Genomic DNA, 15217 nt, shown 5'->3' with positions numbered 1-15217 from the left:
CTGGCGCCCCTGTGCAAAATATTAACGCAGAAGTGCGCCGTCACCCGTGTACAATGTAAAAAACAAAAAAAGCGGCTAATGCGGAAAAGCATTATACTTTTTATGATGTAGGCGCAGCCCCGCAATTCTCGGCCTCTCTCTCTCTCTCTCTCTCTCTCACATAACAAGTCTTGAGTTCAACTGGAGATAGATCTTTAAGGTTAGTTTCCTACGACGTTAAAATTCTCTTCTTGCCCCCCCCTCCCCCGCCTCCCTCCCCCCTTCCCTCTTTTTATTCTTTAAACAAGAAAGAGAAAGAAACGACAAAGAAACGACAGGAGAGCTAGAGAAGATTCTGCTGCTTGTGAAGCTCCATGTGTTTGACCTGTGCATGGGACGCCCAGAAGAAGGGAGATTGGCAAAGCATGCACGGCTCGCAAAGAATCTAGAGAAAGGGACAAGACTATCGGTGTCTAGCAACTGGCAGAGCATGCAAGGTAGGTGGACACTCGGATGGTCCATGCATGGCAAGTGGGAGTCCATGCATGGGGAGGTAGCAGTACGTGCAATGCAACTAGAGTCTGATAGTTCAACGATGGCAAGTACTTGGTGACCCCACTGAGGTCTAGTTCAAGCATAGCAAGTAGTAGGTGACCCTAGTAAGGGGCAACAATTGCATAGTAGCCCAAACTTGCCATTTTCAGCCAAGGCAAAAACACGCACGTATGAGGTAATGGTCACGTGTCCAAAACAGCCCATTAGAGGCTCAATTAGGAGAGGAAAGTGCAGACACTTGGCATTATAGCTATGTATAAACACACCCACCCACCTTGATGAGACCTAGTTTTCTATAGTGGATTGGTATTAGTTGCATTCATGGGTGTTACGCATGATGTACACTAATCCCAATTAATGAATAGACTCAATGTGCAAAACAAGTAGATAATGCATTAGAACTTGAACACGATACAAAGGGCCTATATAGCCAAAGGAGATAAACTTGAACGTGGTCGTGGCTGTGATGCAGGAGCCACAAGGGTGTTTTAAATGCTAGGCCACTTAGGAGGAATATGCATGTAGTTGAGAGAAGAGGAGGAAAATGAATGTGAGGCTCCTTGGATGAGCCACATGACCTATGGCTCATGTGTCATGCTCGTGGGTCAGGTCATGGAGAGAGTAGAGGTGATACCCATGGCAAGAGTTATCCCTACAAAATCTCCCATGAACCTAGTCATACTGATGTTCTAAAAGAAGTGATACATTTAGGATATTGTGATACACTGATACATCATAGTGGGTCAACATGATTCATCACTATGGTTCACAAGTCGTTCACTTATCATACCTATATTCAAAAGACTAGAGTGCATCAACGTAATTACACAATCTTGAAGTAGAAGGTGCATCATGTCCTTCTTCATAGTCTTCTTCATGAGCAACAGTCATGTGGACTCTTCCTTTTCATCTATCGTCGTGATTCTTGCGTCTTGAATCTCCTCCTTGATCCTTCTTGAAGCATCTGAATGAAGGTTGTACTATATTGTGGCATATGCTACATGGATTGTTCACGTAGCAATCCTTCACTTCTTGCGCTTTGATTTGCTTGATAAGTTACCAAAGCGCCTCCCTAATCTTTCTTGAGGTCCTTCTTCTCATGGTCTTGGAGCGAGTTGATGGTGTCTTCTAAGATTGGTGCCAGATCCTTCTCCATGAGGACTGAGACGATTTGGTCATAGGTATCCTTGGGCACAACTTTGAGTAAAATACCACTGCCAACCTTGTCTTCGTCATCGATAGGGCACTTGATGTAAATGAATTGGGTACAAATGGATTTCATCCTATTGACTTAGGATTCTACATCTTTACCTGCCTTCATGCTAAGGCCATAAAATTGCTTTTTTTAAACTATCTTTGGCCTTGGAACCAAAGTGTCTCTCTAGGGTAAGTCAAGATTCGTATGAGGTCTCACACTCATTCAAATAATGTATATGATTGTCATACAATGAGGCAACAAGGATTATTGAGGCTTGTTCATCTTTCTTGTGAAATCTGGCCTAACTCCTCTTGTTCTATCCTAAAACGCAAACAATCGACCACAAGTTTTTACGAATTAGGTAGCCCTTAACTCTAGCTTGCCATGTGTGAAACCCATTCCCGTCAAATACGATGATAGTGTCTTTGCCCATGGTTCAAGAGGTCTTACCAAAAGAGAGACTCTCTCTTTTGGCAGTGTCTAAACCCCAGTACAAAGGATGGAGCACAAATGTTATATATGTGAAAAATGTTCCCCCTTGAGCAATGATGTGGAAATAGCCTAGATTACGGTATTTTATTCCTTGAAACCCTTTTAAAATGAGAATGGAAAGTTAAAGCTTAAAGAGTTTTAAAGAAAAAGGATCTATCAAACTGTTTGCAGAGAAAATGGGAACCGAGGAAGTGACGACTTGAAGCTTCTTCCAAAATTGAGGCTTGGGGTGGTCTCTTCCTTAAGTAAATGTAGAGAGAGAGAGAGGGTCTCTTAAGACTCTGTAAAAAGAGAAAAAAAAATTATCTATGTGTGGTGAAGCAGGCCATTGCCAGCTTCAAATAGGATGGTGCGCTACCAGAAGTATGTAATTGAGGGCTTGTTGATGTAATTAGCCGGACAACAATGAGCATGCTAAAAGATGGCCATTTGCTGGCTGCCTATGAGGGCAGCCTTATTTTCCATGATGATGCATGCATGGGATGGAGAAGAACCAAGGGGTCTGAGTGTGGCGTTGAACACAAGAAGATTTAGAAATTTTCTCATGTAGGAAAACGGAGTCTTTTTCAATGTTTTTCATACAATCCATGACATCATGAGCTTCTGCTCGAGAGGCACCGCATACCTAGCTAGGTACGATTGGGGGCAGGGGACCGCCGGCCCCCCCACCGGGCCGGCGGTCCCCTGCCCCCAATCGTACCTAGCTAGGTATGCGATGCCTCTCTCACAGAAGCTCATGATGTTCAGGTAAGTCACAATGTGGGAATTATTGTGAGAATTTGTCCAAAACTTCTTGTGGAAAGTGTGAGGCGAAGAGACGATTTTGCAGGAGATCCATGCCAAATCTAAAAGAGATCGACGCTGATCCTTTTGTTACAAGAAATTCATTAGGGTGCGATTCTCCTTTCCTTTTTTTTTTTTTCCTTTTTCTTTTTGAAAAATCAATAGCTTGGCACATCTTGGCAAGGATGCTCCCTTAAAATTTAATTTTCTTCTCTTGAAAAATAAAACCAAAGTCTTAAATTTTATACATGTGTCTTATAAAGCTGGAAGAAGTCTTCACACTCCTAATAGCTTTCCTTTAAGTCTAGTTCATTTAAAACCAGATACTCATCACATGGAATGTTAATGAAGGGTAGTTGCACCTAAAATAGGAGATAAAGCTATAGAACAAATGCTCCTAAAAGCTTTCCTTTAAGTCTAGTTCACCTAAAACTAGATACTCATCACATGGAATATTAATGAAGGGTAGTTGCACCTTCTAGGTACATGCCGCATAGAAAGTATGATTGTTGAGAGAGGAAAGTGCCAATTGATCTAGCGGAGAAAAATGCCTTACTTAATTACTAGGTCTATCGCTCTGATACCACATGATCAGACCTAGTTTGCTTCCATGGATTAGTGTCAGTTGCATTCGTGGGTTTTAAGCATGATGTTAACTAATCTTAACTTAATTAATGAATAGATTCAATGTGCAAAACAAGTAGATAATGCATTAAAACCTTAACTAGATACAAAGGGCTTATATAGCCAAAGGAGATAAGCTTGAAAGTGATTCAGGTTGTGATGCACGAGTCACAAGTGGGTTGTTTTGAATGCTAGGCCACTTAGGAGGAATATGCATGTACTTGAGAAAAGAGGATGAGAAGAAATGTGAGGCTCATTGAATGAGCCCCATGCCCTATGGCTTATGTGTCATGTGTCATGCTCATGGGTCAGGTCATGGAGAGAGTAGAGGTGATACCCATGGCTACAATTATCCCTACACACCTCTGTAAAAAAACCTTATGCTCTTCTCTCTCTCTCTCTCTCTCTCTCTTTTTCTCACACACACACACACACACACACACACACAAGTAGGGCACCTTCTCTACTAATCTTTGTATTTTTTATTTTACATAATTTAAAAAATTTACAAAAAGGGATGTCTATTAAAGTGCTGGTACCTTGTAGAGGAGGAACTCTGCCTCTCCGTCTTCCCCGATCCCATCTCTATCTCTTAATTACTATGTCTTATATCTAAGTATTGAATTTTGAACCTACCTCATGGATGTTGATATAGAGATTTTCTTGGGGCACTAGAACTGTTGGCTAATTGAAGTCCGCATTTGAATATATTTTCTCATGGACTTGGAGTGTTTTTCTCGCATCAACCCATTTGGTTTATGAACCGGTTTTATGCAAATGATGTAAGATTCTATGTGAACGATCCTATTTAAACATTCTATGTGAATGATATAAGATTCTATGTGAAGGATCGTATTTAAACATTTCCTTTGATGATATTGGTAGGTATAGCTAACGGCTTCAAAAGAAATAAATTCACTACCTGCATAGTGAATAGTGCAAAGAAGCTCTAAAGGAAAGAAAACGCTAGAGGAAAGACAAAGAAGAAAAAAAATAACTGAGTCAATTCACACTTTAAGGTCAAATACTTGTTTATATAGAGATGAAAAGTCCTTTAACTTTTCAATTCCATGAGGCTTTTCATTTCCTAGACTTACCTTTCACTTCTGCATTTCAAATGTTTTGAAAGAATTTTTATTTTTCCGAGATTGGGGAGCCCTATTGGTAGGTTAATGGTAGAATTTTTGACTCACAATGACAATGATGTCACAATTGTATGTCACTTGTAACTATTTCCTTATGGGCTTCTTGAGGATGGTATAGTGTTCGGGAAAAATCATTTTCACAAACATACCAAAATCCCTCCAAGACAATTTTGAATCGGAAATTTTACAATACTAGCTAGCATTTTTGCAAAATTACACTATTTTTCATGTATTTTAAGCAGAATTTTCTCCTGCTTGCCCTCCCCTCAACCGGCTACTTTGATTTTGCAACCGGCTCAAGGCTAAGCTGAGGCACACTTTTCCCGAACACTGGGATGGTACAAATGAAATGCCTAGAAAATAGTTTTCAAATTGCACCTAACCCTCCCTCCTTCTAAAATGTATTAACACTTATTAAAAGCTTATTGAACCTAAAACCACTTAGTATGTTGTAGATCCTTATGCACAATTTAGTGGCTAGTTGTTATAGTTAACAACTACATGCCGAGAGTAGACTATTTTCTTAATTGCATGGAGTTTAGACCATCCAACTTAATTTGTTGTGGATCTTTTTCTCCTCTTTTTCAAACTTTGGCCATTTAGAATTGATGCACTTGAAGGCAAAACAACCAAAGGAAATTCTCATTATCCCATTCATACTAGCATTCTTTGCTCCCCACGTGCTAAAATTTTCTAGCTTTGGGCTTCAAGAGATGATGTATATCGGAAGCGAATGGAAAATGAAGAAGTACTTTGTGAAAAACCTTTTTGTATGCATCTCTCGTATTGTAACCGTATGGGAATTGTTTATCAGGCAGATACAAGAGAGCGTCTTCGGGGCATCACCCAGCGGCATCAAACCCATGATCGAGGTCACAGAGTTTGCATGCTCAACCAATTGGGCTCCTGTCGACAAGAAATCCTTTTGTATCCATCTTAATAACAATACGTTTTTCATTCTAGACTTGTCTTTTACTCTCATATTTGCCTTTATCCTAGTTATCATCATTGCTATATGCATGTATTGTATTGTAGTCAAGCTCAAGCTTGTATATCATCTTCTTCACCTTGTCACTTTATGTAGGAAAAACCTTGTCCAAGAATAGAAACTTTATAAGAGTAACTTACACTCAGACAAGCACACACCACTCTCATTAAAAGATCTCAAACTTTTAGCAGAACTACAACAATGACAAGGGAAAAATTACTTATGTTAATAGTGACGTGAAACAGATGCATTACTTAAGCATTAAAATATACAAAATTCAAGATAAGTAGCATTGCACTTAACGACGCATTACTTAAGCGTTAAAAATTTGGAAAGTCAAGATAAATAGCATTGTACTTAACGATAACAATATCAAACCTTCGTAGATTTGCTTAAGTGCTTTAACTCAAAGAGGTTCTTGGAACTAGTCACGAATGCATCGGTATTTTCATACCAATTATTTCCATCATCATTGTCAGAAAAATAATCCTTCTACTCAAATTACGAGCCGTACATTCTGTTCAATTACGTGTGTGTGTTTGGATCATTTGCAAAAGTGTCTTGTGCACTGAAGTATATACAAGAGATACCATGCAAAGGTACTGCACATCATTGTCAAAGTCATGATCCGGACCCTACCACATTCAAAAGCATGCAATTTTTGTTTAACATGCAAGGATCCAATTTGAGCAATATAAGGTAAAATTTTGATATTAGAGTGGACCAATGCTAAAAGCACCTTCTTGTGAACATGGATGACATTTAAAATAAGACACACAAAAGAGATCCATGATTATATAAGTAGACCATCTATACTTCTATACTGCATATAATGGAGCTTAAAATTTTCAAGGAAGGAGAGGGCCTCCAAGTGTCACTTATTGGTTCACTTTAAAGAAAACCTTTAAAAACATCTGACCTAAAGTGCAAAAGTGAAGGTTAAGATTTATAATGCAAAGTGGAGGGTAAGTTTGTAAAAAATGAAAAGCCTTTTGATAATGTAGTCAAAAGACTTTCTACTGTACATAGAATAGAATAGAGGAACTAGTCTAAATGCACATTATAAAAGAAATCTAATTTTAGTAGAGATTTTGTTATTTGATAAACAATTGACTTCTGAAAATATATTTGGGTTTATTTTTTCAAAAGGCTTTTCTCAAGGCCACTATTGATGTTTTTTTTTTTTTTAATGTAAATTTTTTATTTCTTTAAAGAGATTGAGAAAAAGGAGCTCGCCTATCTATGCGTCAACTTGGGAGCTGTCTTGCTTTGAGGACATGCATGCAAATGAAGCGGTTATTATTGGCGTTACTAACACAGAGAGAGAGAGAGAGAGAGAGAGAGAGAGAGAGAGAGAGATTTTACCATCAATCTCATAGGGACTCTATCTCACTAGGGGAACCCTTGCCCTTCAAATTTTCGAGATACTATGATTTTATTTGCATTATATTGTGTTATTTAAAGGGTAGCTAACATTTTTCACCTATAGAAAATATGAAAAGCACTTTGAAATAGATAAAATGTCCAACAAAAACCAGCTCTAACATTTGACACCCCGAATGGAGAGAGAGATTGCCCAATTGACATGCCTTTTTTCAGTTTTGAGATATTTTTGCCTTTTTATTTTTAAGAGTTAAAATGTGGTCCATGTTTAAAAATCTATAAATTCTATGAATTTTAACAAGCACGGGTGCCTATAAAAAATAAAAGAGAGAGAGAGAGAGGACAACTTTTCAGTGCGCAACAAATGACGCGACAATGAGAAGGGCAAAGAGAGAAAGAGAGAGCAAAATGTTTCAGGGTGTAGGAATACAGCTTCAATATATATATATATATATATATATATATATATATATATATATATATATAGAGAGAGAGAGAGAGAGAGAGAGAGAGAGAGAGAGAGAGAGAGATTTGACATCATAAAAACAACCATAATTGCTCTCAAATATTTATCTATAGTCTTGAACGCAAGCGCACACTATGTGTGTGTGTGTGTGTGTGTGTGTGTGTGTGTGAGAGAGAGAGAGAGAGAGAGAGAGAGAGAGAGAGAGAGAGGGGAGGGAGGGAGATCTCAACTTATACATGTCAGTTTTGTATCATTTTAATTTTTTCAAATGCTTTAAATCTTTGAAATATTTGGGATTCTTTCTATGATGTTAGAATATTCTATCACTTCTTTATTGCATCAAAAGTTTTACAAACTCTTGACCTAAGAGCAGTGCCCCCCCCCCCCCCCCGAACTCTCTCTCTCAGCCCAAGCCCTTGAGACCTTCTTGCACCTGTAGACACACAATTTTATGCTTAATGCTCGTACTTGTCTTGGCCACTACTTTGATTGGGGTATTTTCTTGATTTACACTTTTACTATGAAGACTTGCTATGAGAAGCAAAGTTTAAGCTTTCTAAAAATCAATTGAAACTAGTTCCTTGATCAACAGATTGCCTATAAAAGCTTTGAAAACCTTATGTTCTTGCCACTTTAGTATTGCATTCAAGATGGCCAATATGAAAACTTGACCCACAATCATTATTTGAAATTGCAAAAATACTTCTATTGATTCAGAGTTACCATTTGAAATTGCAAAAACACTCCTGATGATGATTAAAAACATCTCTATAACATCAAAGAACATGCATCTCAAGTTTCTTAGTCTTTACATGTGTAAGAAAAGAACTTTTATGGCATTATGCAAAGAAAGAGAGAAATGGCAAAAGTTTGAGAGAGCAGTTTACTTGGGCTCCTCATGGAGAGCCATGCAAACTCCAGGAACATGGATGCATTAGTGAAAAGCATCTCTATAGATTCTACTTTACATATCATTTGTCAAATTTGTTGATACATATGACTTGGCTCTTTTCTTGTTTTATTATAGGGAATCTCCACAGATTCCACATCTTTCAAGACACTTGGCAATAGTAATTACCATGCATTGAGTATCTAATGAATATCAAACTCCATGCCTCTGGCTCACATCTAGGTTGTCTAGCCAAGCCAGTGCACCACAACATGCTCCATGTGCACTGAAGAACGACCGCCTTCCTTAGAAAAGAAAAAATTGCCAACCTTCATTTCTCCCTCGTGTGCCATTCTCTGCCACCTAGCCAGTTCTTTGTTGTGCCCTTCTCCCCATGCATTGCTTCGCTATCGAACCCAAAGGGTGGATCTTGTGAGATTCCTGATAGCGCACAATGATAAGCATAAGAAATGTTGACGAATTGAAGATGGCCTATCATCAATAAAGAAGAAAAAACAAAAATTCATATAATTGTATATCTAACGTATGTGTGTGTCTCCATGTGCATGTGTGTGTGTGTGTGTGTGTGTGAGAGAGAGAGAGAGAGAGAGAGAGAGAATGCAAGGCTATTGAATAACTTTGATTTTCTAATGTTAAAGATTTACCATTGAAGAAAGAAACAATGGTTTACATAGAAAACCCACACCCATCATCCGCTCTCGAAAGTTTTAACTAGATGGTAAGGCCTTTGCCACATGCAAGCCAAAAATAAACGATCGGGTAGGGTTAGAACGGAAGTACGCCTTTGAGTTCTTTCCTATATGACTTGGTTTTAGCGAACCATATTGCATCATAAGGGCAACTTGCAAGGTTTATCTTATTCATCAAGAAAAGGTTACATGAAAAGATTGTTGATTGAGTTTGTGAATAGATTGAAGTTGATTGATTGATTGACCCTTTTATGTGCTTTTGTGTGGGAGAAGTAAGAAAGTGAGCTTTGATGATAAGGATAAGTGGAAGTGATAAGATTTGATCATATATTGCATGTCTTGTCCTATGGTAGGAAAATATGGAAAATATGCCTACAAAGTTTGATAGGCATAAAGATGTACGAAGATGACATAATTTTCAATGAGGCATGTTTGAATATTTGTCGAATTAGCGTCGCCCACCCCATTTTGCGCGAGGTATGGGGTAGGCGTGGATACAAGGGCGGTTGAACTCTCACCTCAATCCTTGTGGCACCTAAAAATACGCAATACCCCTTGAAATTTTTTATCACACTGCACATAAACAATATATATCTCTCCCCTCGTGGTAGCTTTAAAAAAGTGCAATACAGATTAAAAAATCTTTAAAAATCATTACATGACACGCGCACGCACACACATCCCATCCCATGGTACCTAAAATGAACATTGCTTTCTAGCAATGACCTAATGCCAAGTGGCACTATTCTCCTTCCTCCTTTCTAGAAAAGGCTATTACAATTAGATAAATAATCAAGGCAAAATGGATCTCCTAATTTGGGTCCTAGAGATCCTCTGTTGGTAAGGGACCCTGTGCCATATAGTGATGAGGGTGTGTGGGTGTAAAGCACCCACCTCGTAAATTGTGTATATTTGTGAATCGACATTTGTGCGTACGTGTGTGGCGCACATATGTGCATATGCATGCACACGTGCACAAGGTTACCTACACATACTATATATGCCCATATATATGTATCTACGACTTACACTTGTGAGGGTCTGTGTCCGCTGGCAAAGAACAGTATGTGTGTGTGTCTTGCTTCACATCTAGGGTAAAGGAGCTAGTTTAGAGATAATTGTGACAAGCTAATCATTTTTAATATTTTTGGAGGAGATTTTACAAATCTAATCACTTGGATTACCCTCATGAAAAGGCGAATCCAATGATGCCAAGATTGATTTTATTTTTTTTCAATGCTCCATTTGGAAAAATTCAATTTTGAGATTTTCTAAAGCATTAAAAACACTCAAAGCCCATTATTAATGGTACACTTTTCAACAAATGACAACAACATACATAAGCAAGATCCTAAGAATATGCCATTTTTTTTCCCTCTAAATTGGGTGTGGGTCTGTTCCGGACTTGGGACTCAAAAATTGCTCTCTAAATTGGGTCCTTTTACCCTACACACATCCATTTGTGTGTGTGTCATGTGAGCTGTATGTATGCAAGTAGACACGTGTGTGTGTGTGTGTGTGTGTGTGTGAGAGAGAGAGAGAGAGAGAGAGACTTGGGGGAGGGAGGATTCTTACCCTTTATGAGCTCCTGAGTCCTTCCCCTTGGGCTTTATGCAGTGCACTCCTCCTGTTATAAAGTGAGTAAAGTCTTGCAACTTTAAACCCTCTCACAGATCAGAGCTGATGTGAAGGCATCTATCCACACACTTAATGGGCTTCCCTGTCCAAGTTTGCACGGCGGGGGTGCTGCCAAAAGTGCTGATTTTCACCGTCATAGTCTCCATATCTACACTTGGCCATTCCCTCCTCTGCTGGTTGCTTGGCTTCTATGGATTCGGCAAGGCGGGTGATGAGCCCGGCGATAGAAGCTCACATTTTGATCACCTCACATATGCAGACATTTATGATGATCAAGATCTCATAAATTCCACTGATCATGTATATTATGCATACCATGATTCCGATGATACCTTTTTCTGTCAATCTGACATGCCTACTCCGACGCACACTCATGCATCGACCTCTCTGCACATGCACTCACATGCTGCCCTTCTGCATACCTCTGAAAAGCATCAGGATCGACATGGCGATGTTGTCAATGATGGCAGTCTTCCTGCATCATGTGGCGCATACGGCGCTGCTCATGATACAGAGGCGGAGAAGGGCTTCTGCTGTGTCTGCCTCTGCCATGTCGACCTCTTCACCGAGCATAGCCGGCTGATGGGCTGCGGTCATCGGTTTCACAGGCCTTGTTTGGATAGCTGGCTCCGAGCCTGCGGTCGCGTGAAAGTGTGCCCTCTCTGTAGAACTCCCGCATGAAGTAGTGAGGATAGGGATAGGTGCACCGCACATAAGTGTTCTTTACCGTTATTTACACTAAAGCTTGTAAAACTTTACCGATTTTCTTCAAGACAAGATCAAAACCTGGCCGGGATTTTGCAATTTCAACCTGTTGTACATACAGTAAATCTAACATTGGCCACTTCATTTGGAAGAACACCCTTCCCTTCAATAGAGCTTGTTGTAAGCATTTGTCCTTTTTCAACATATCTTGCAATGAGACCTCTCCAAGAGACAATGTCGCGAGAAGGGAGCTTCTTTAGGACATTGCTCCAGTGTTCGGGAAAAATGTGTCTCAGCTTAATAAGCTCCCTGCTAGGAAAATGGTTTGCCCTTTGGAGTAGTGCCAAAAGGGAAGGTGGTCGAGGTAGAAATTGGGCCCAAAAGGAAACGTGCCTTAAGGCTGGGCAAGAAAGGGGAAAACCTCCTAACGGAAATATCCATAAAAGGATTAGTGCCGTTTAATAACCAAGTGAAGAGGAAATGTGTATATATATATATATATATATATAATAGAGAAGTTAAGAACCTTATGGATTTACTACTATTTATATATAATGTGTGTGCCATGTGGACCTGTGGTCACTGCCAACTTTGAAGTGGTGTTCCCCCTTGTACATACTAGTTACTAGTAACTTTTGCAAAATTGGCTATTTAGAAATTGGGCCTTGGGCCCTTCAACCTTGGCCCTTGAAGTTGCCTCTCAAAAATTCAAATTTCATGTTCAAACTTCATAATCAAGTTTCAAGTTTCAACTTATCAAGCATTAATATTGGCAATAGCCTATTAAAGGCTTACGGTGTACCCGTCCAGACTTTCGACTCCTCGATTGAGCAGTGAGCACATTAGCACAAATTCACAATGCAAATTCGTGTGAGCTTTAGCCTGGCCCTATAGCATTCAACTTTCAAGCTCCAACAGACCAACAAGCTCGAACCTAGGAAAAAGGGAGTAGCCACACTACTGAAGAATGTGAATCCAATGTTAACCGCTATACATTGTGTGGCACACCGCACAAATTTAGCCACATGTGATACTAGTAAGAAGATTGCATATGCAAAGAAAATTGTTGTACTTGTGAATGCAATAGCCAATTATTTCTCAAGTAGTTCTAATCGAAGGGATGCTTTGAATGACCTACAAGAGGAATTTGATTGCGAAACAATTAAAATGCAATGTACCTTTGAGACACGATGGCTTAGTCGTCATGCATGCATAACAAAGATATGCAAGTCATTAGATGCATTGCTTGTGGCTTTGGAGAAGGAACGCAAAGATTTGTATGATGTTTTAAGCACTTTCGAATGCATTTATGCTCTACACTTTCTTGCCGACATCTTGCAAAAGGTAACGGATTTAAGCTTGAGATTCCAAAAGGACTATGTGGATGCTACCACCATCCATGGGATAGTCAAAATTACAATCCTTTGTATCAAGGATGAGTACTTGGATGAACGTGAGCTAGATTTGAATGCGGCTCAAAGGGGCATTGGTGGGTACCCTATTATGCCGGATTATGGTGCTACAAATGGGTATATGTATACTTTGTGAACCTCTTTGAAAGGAGACACGTTTTTTGGGCAAAAAATCATTAAAGATGTTGAAGGTGTGGATTTGCAAAATTCTTTAGACCTTCAATTCAAGTATGCAAAAAAGTTATGTGAATCCATTGAGAAGCGCTTTGTTGATAATTCCACTTTGCATGCAATCAAAATATTGGTTCTGGCTCAACAACCCTATGCATGAGAGATTGCTCAAGGAGTATGGAAATGATGAATGTGATACAATTGCTTTATTTTATGGTGTTGCCAAAAGGGTTGCTAATGTGTCCTTTGCTCCTATTATTGATGGGGAGGCTTTCAAGGTTGAGTTTAGAAAGTTCAAACGCCAAGCGGGTATTGATTTTGCTAAAATGAGCCTCATGGAAGTGGCTTCATTGCAATTTGTGAGCGGGGATTTAGTGCCCGCACAAATATTAAAAACAAATGGCAGAATCGATTAGAGATAGAGAGCTTGAATGCATTGATGGTGATTGTCATTGAAGGTAGAGATGAGTTTGACTTCTCCTAACGCAATGGAGCTTTGGAAAAGTGAGACAAGTAGGCACCTCTTCACTCAAGAGGGGATCTCAACCATTGATGTTTGATGCATGAACGTTGGTGGATGTAAGACACTTTTTGTGGATGACCAAGAGATATATTGGCTTCATCTAGCCCATCTATGTAAGTTTTTGTGGATGCCCAATGGGGCCCAAGTATTGGCTTCATCAAACTTTTTTGCTCTCCTATTCACATTGCTCTTGGTGGAGGACTTCTTTTTGTACATGTGCATACTCATGGATATCATATTGGATACTTTTTTGTGGCTATTTCTTTGAGAATCCCTCTTTGATAAGTCTACTTATTCTTGCCTCATAAGAATATTTTTACTCTCTTGTAGACCTTTTCAAGAGCCCTTATGTATTTGTAAAAGCAAAGCCTCTTATGTAAACATTGTCTTTGTTAGTTCAAGCACCTAAAATACTTTGGCATCTTCTTGTCTAAATTACTCTTTCTCTAAAGTCTTTGTATGAAAAATGTAGGGTGCTTACTTTGCAAGTAATGACATTCTCATAGCACCTAAAATTAGTTGCAAGTTATGTTATGTGTTTTGTTTTTCAATGGTTTGCTATGCATGAAAAGAGATATAAATCTTTGTATTAATTATTTTTTTTAAATGCAAGGTACTTATTTTTTAAATAAAGGCATTTTTATAACACCTAAGAGCTTCAAGTTATGTTGAATGGTTTCCTATGTATGAAAAGAGATTCAATTCTTTATAGGCTTCTTGAATATAAGTTCCTACTCCATACGGAGCACTTGGAAAGTTAAGTGACATATGTATATTAGTATTTCTCACATAGTGAAAGTACTCTACTGTAATGTTTTTGAAACTACAAATGAAACTCTACATTTGATTCAAAAAGGAAATGTTCCCTATCTGTTTTGGCTAAAAGGGAAAAAAACTAATTTCTTTTGGGGCAAAAGGGAAGCTCCCTCTTTGGATTTTAATTTTTGTATTGCAAAATATAGGAAAGGGAAATTTGTAAGATTGGGATTTTGATTTTTTCCGAACATTGCACTACTCACTTCGCAAAGAGCGCCACATTTGGCATACATCTTGTCCTCATCACAAGCTTTTTGTCCTTTGCTAAGGATGGCACATTGCGAATACATGTAAACTTCAAAGCACACTACATGGCAATCCCAATGGTGCTCCACACCCCCAACTTCCAAGATGCAAGTACATGAAACTAAGTCTAGGCTTTGAGTGACACCAGACTCTATTAAAAACAGCCAAATGCGAGGTGAGTTGTACTTGTTGGAGCTTTGGTGGTTGAGCCCAAAAGCTATTATGTACCTTCAACGTGCAAGCATATGAAACCGCATTTGGGCTTTGAATCGGAAAACTCTGGACAGCAAGTACGATTTTCCTTTAGCATACATATTGACCAAAAAGCTTGTGCCTTCAAATTGCAACCATGTGAGTCCGTATTCGGCTCTTGATTCATCCATTTAAGAGTCAAGCTCCCCTTTGGGTTAACAATATTAGTGGTGTTGGATGGTCCTTGTAATTCCAATGGCCCCTGGTCTAGTCCTTCCTATTCTGTTTTTTATGTCCGATGT

General features: G+C 39.0%; 2 protein-coding genes across 3 annotated transcripts; one reads left to right on the top strand and one right to left on the bottom strand.

Annotated features, from left to right (window-relative positions):
• Positions 1-8430: 8430 nt before the first annotated feature.
• On the bottom strand, positions 8431-12161 carry LOC147418901 (uncharacterized). 2 transcript variants are annotated; one of them, XM_086506063.1, is made up of 3 exons: positions 11346-12161; positions 10788-10800; positions 8431-8943 (listed from the first exon to the last, which is right to left on the bottom strand). In XM_086506063.1, the coding sequence occupies exons 1-3, from the start codon at positions 11562-11564 to the stop codon at positions 8834-8836; spliced, it is 342 nt and encodes a 113-aa protein (XP_086362189.1). In that variant the 5' UTR covers positions 11565-12161; the 3' UTR covers positions 8431-8833. The 2 variants fall into 2 exon arrangements, 1 of the variants encoding a protein (XP_086362189.1); XR_015187160.1 differs by lacking the exons at positions 10788-10800; positions 11346-12161 and adding an exon at positions 9168-10781.
• A 274-nt stretch (positions 12162-12435) lies between these two features.
• On the top strand, positions 12436-14028 carry LOC147418900 (uncharacterized). Its single transcript, XM_086506062.1, has one exon. The coding sequence runs from the start codon at positions 12534-12536 to the stop codon at positions 13101-13103; it is 570 nt and encodes a 189-aa protein (XP_086362188.1). The 5' UTR covers positions 12436-12533; the 3' UTR covers positions 13104-14028.
• Positions 14029-15217: the final 1189 nt, after the last annotated feature.

Source organism: Adiantum capillus-veneris, chromosome 29 (genome assembly GCF_014529385.1).
Source record: "Adiantum capillus-veneris isolate H3 chromosome 29, ASM1452938v2, whole genome shotgun sequence".
In the NCBI taxonomy this organism is placed as follows: domain Eukaryota; kingdom Viridiplantae; phylum Streptophyta; class Polypodiopsida; order Polypodiales; family Pteridaceae; genus Adiantum; species Adiantum capillus-veneris.
Note: the sequence above shows the minus strand (reverse complement) of the source record. Positions and strands in the feature narration are given on the sequence as shown.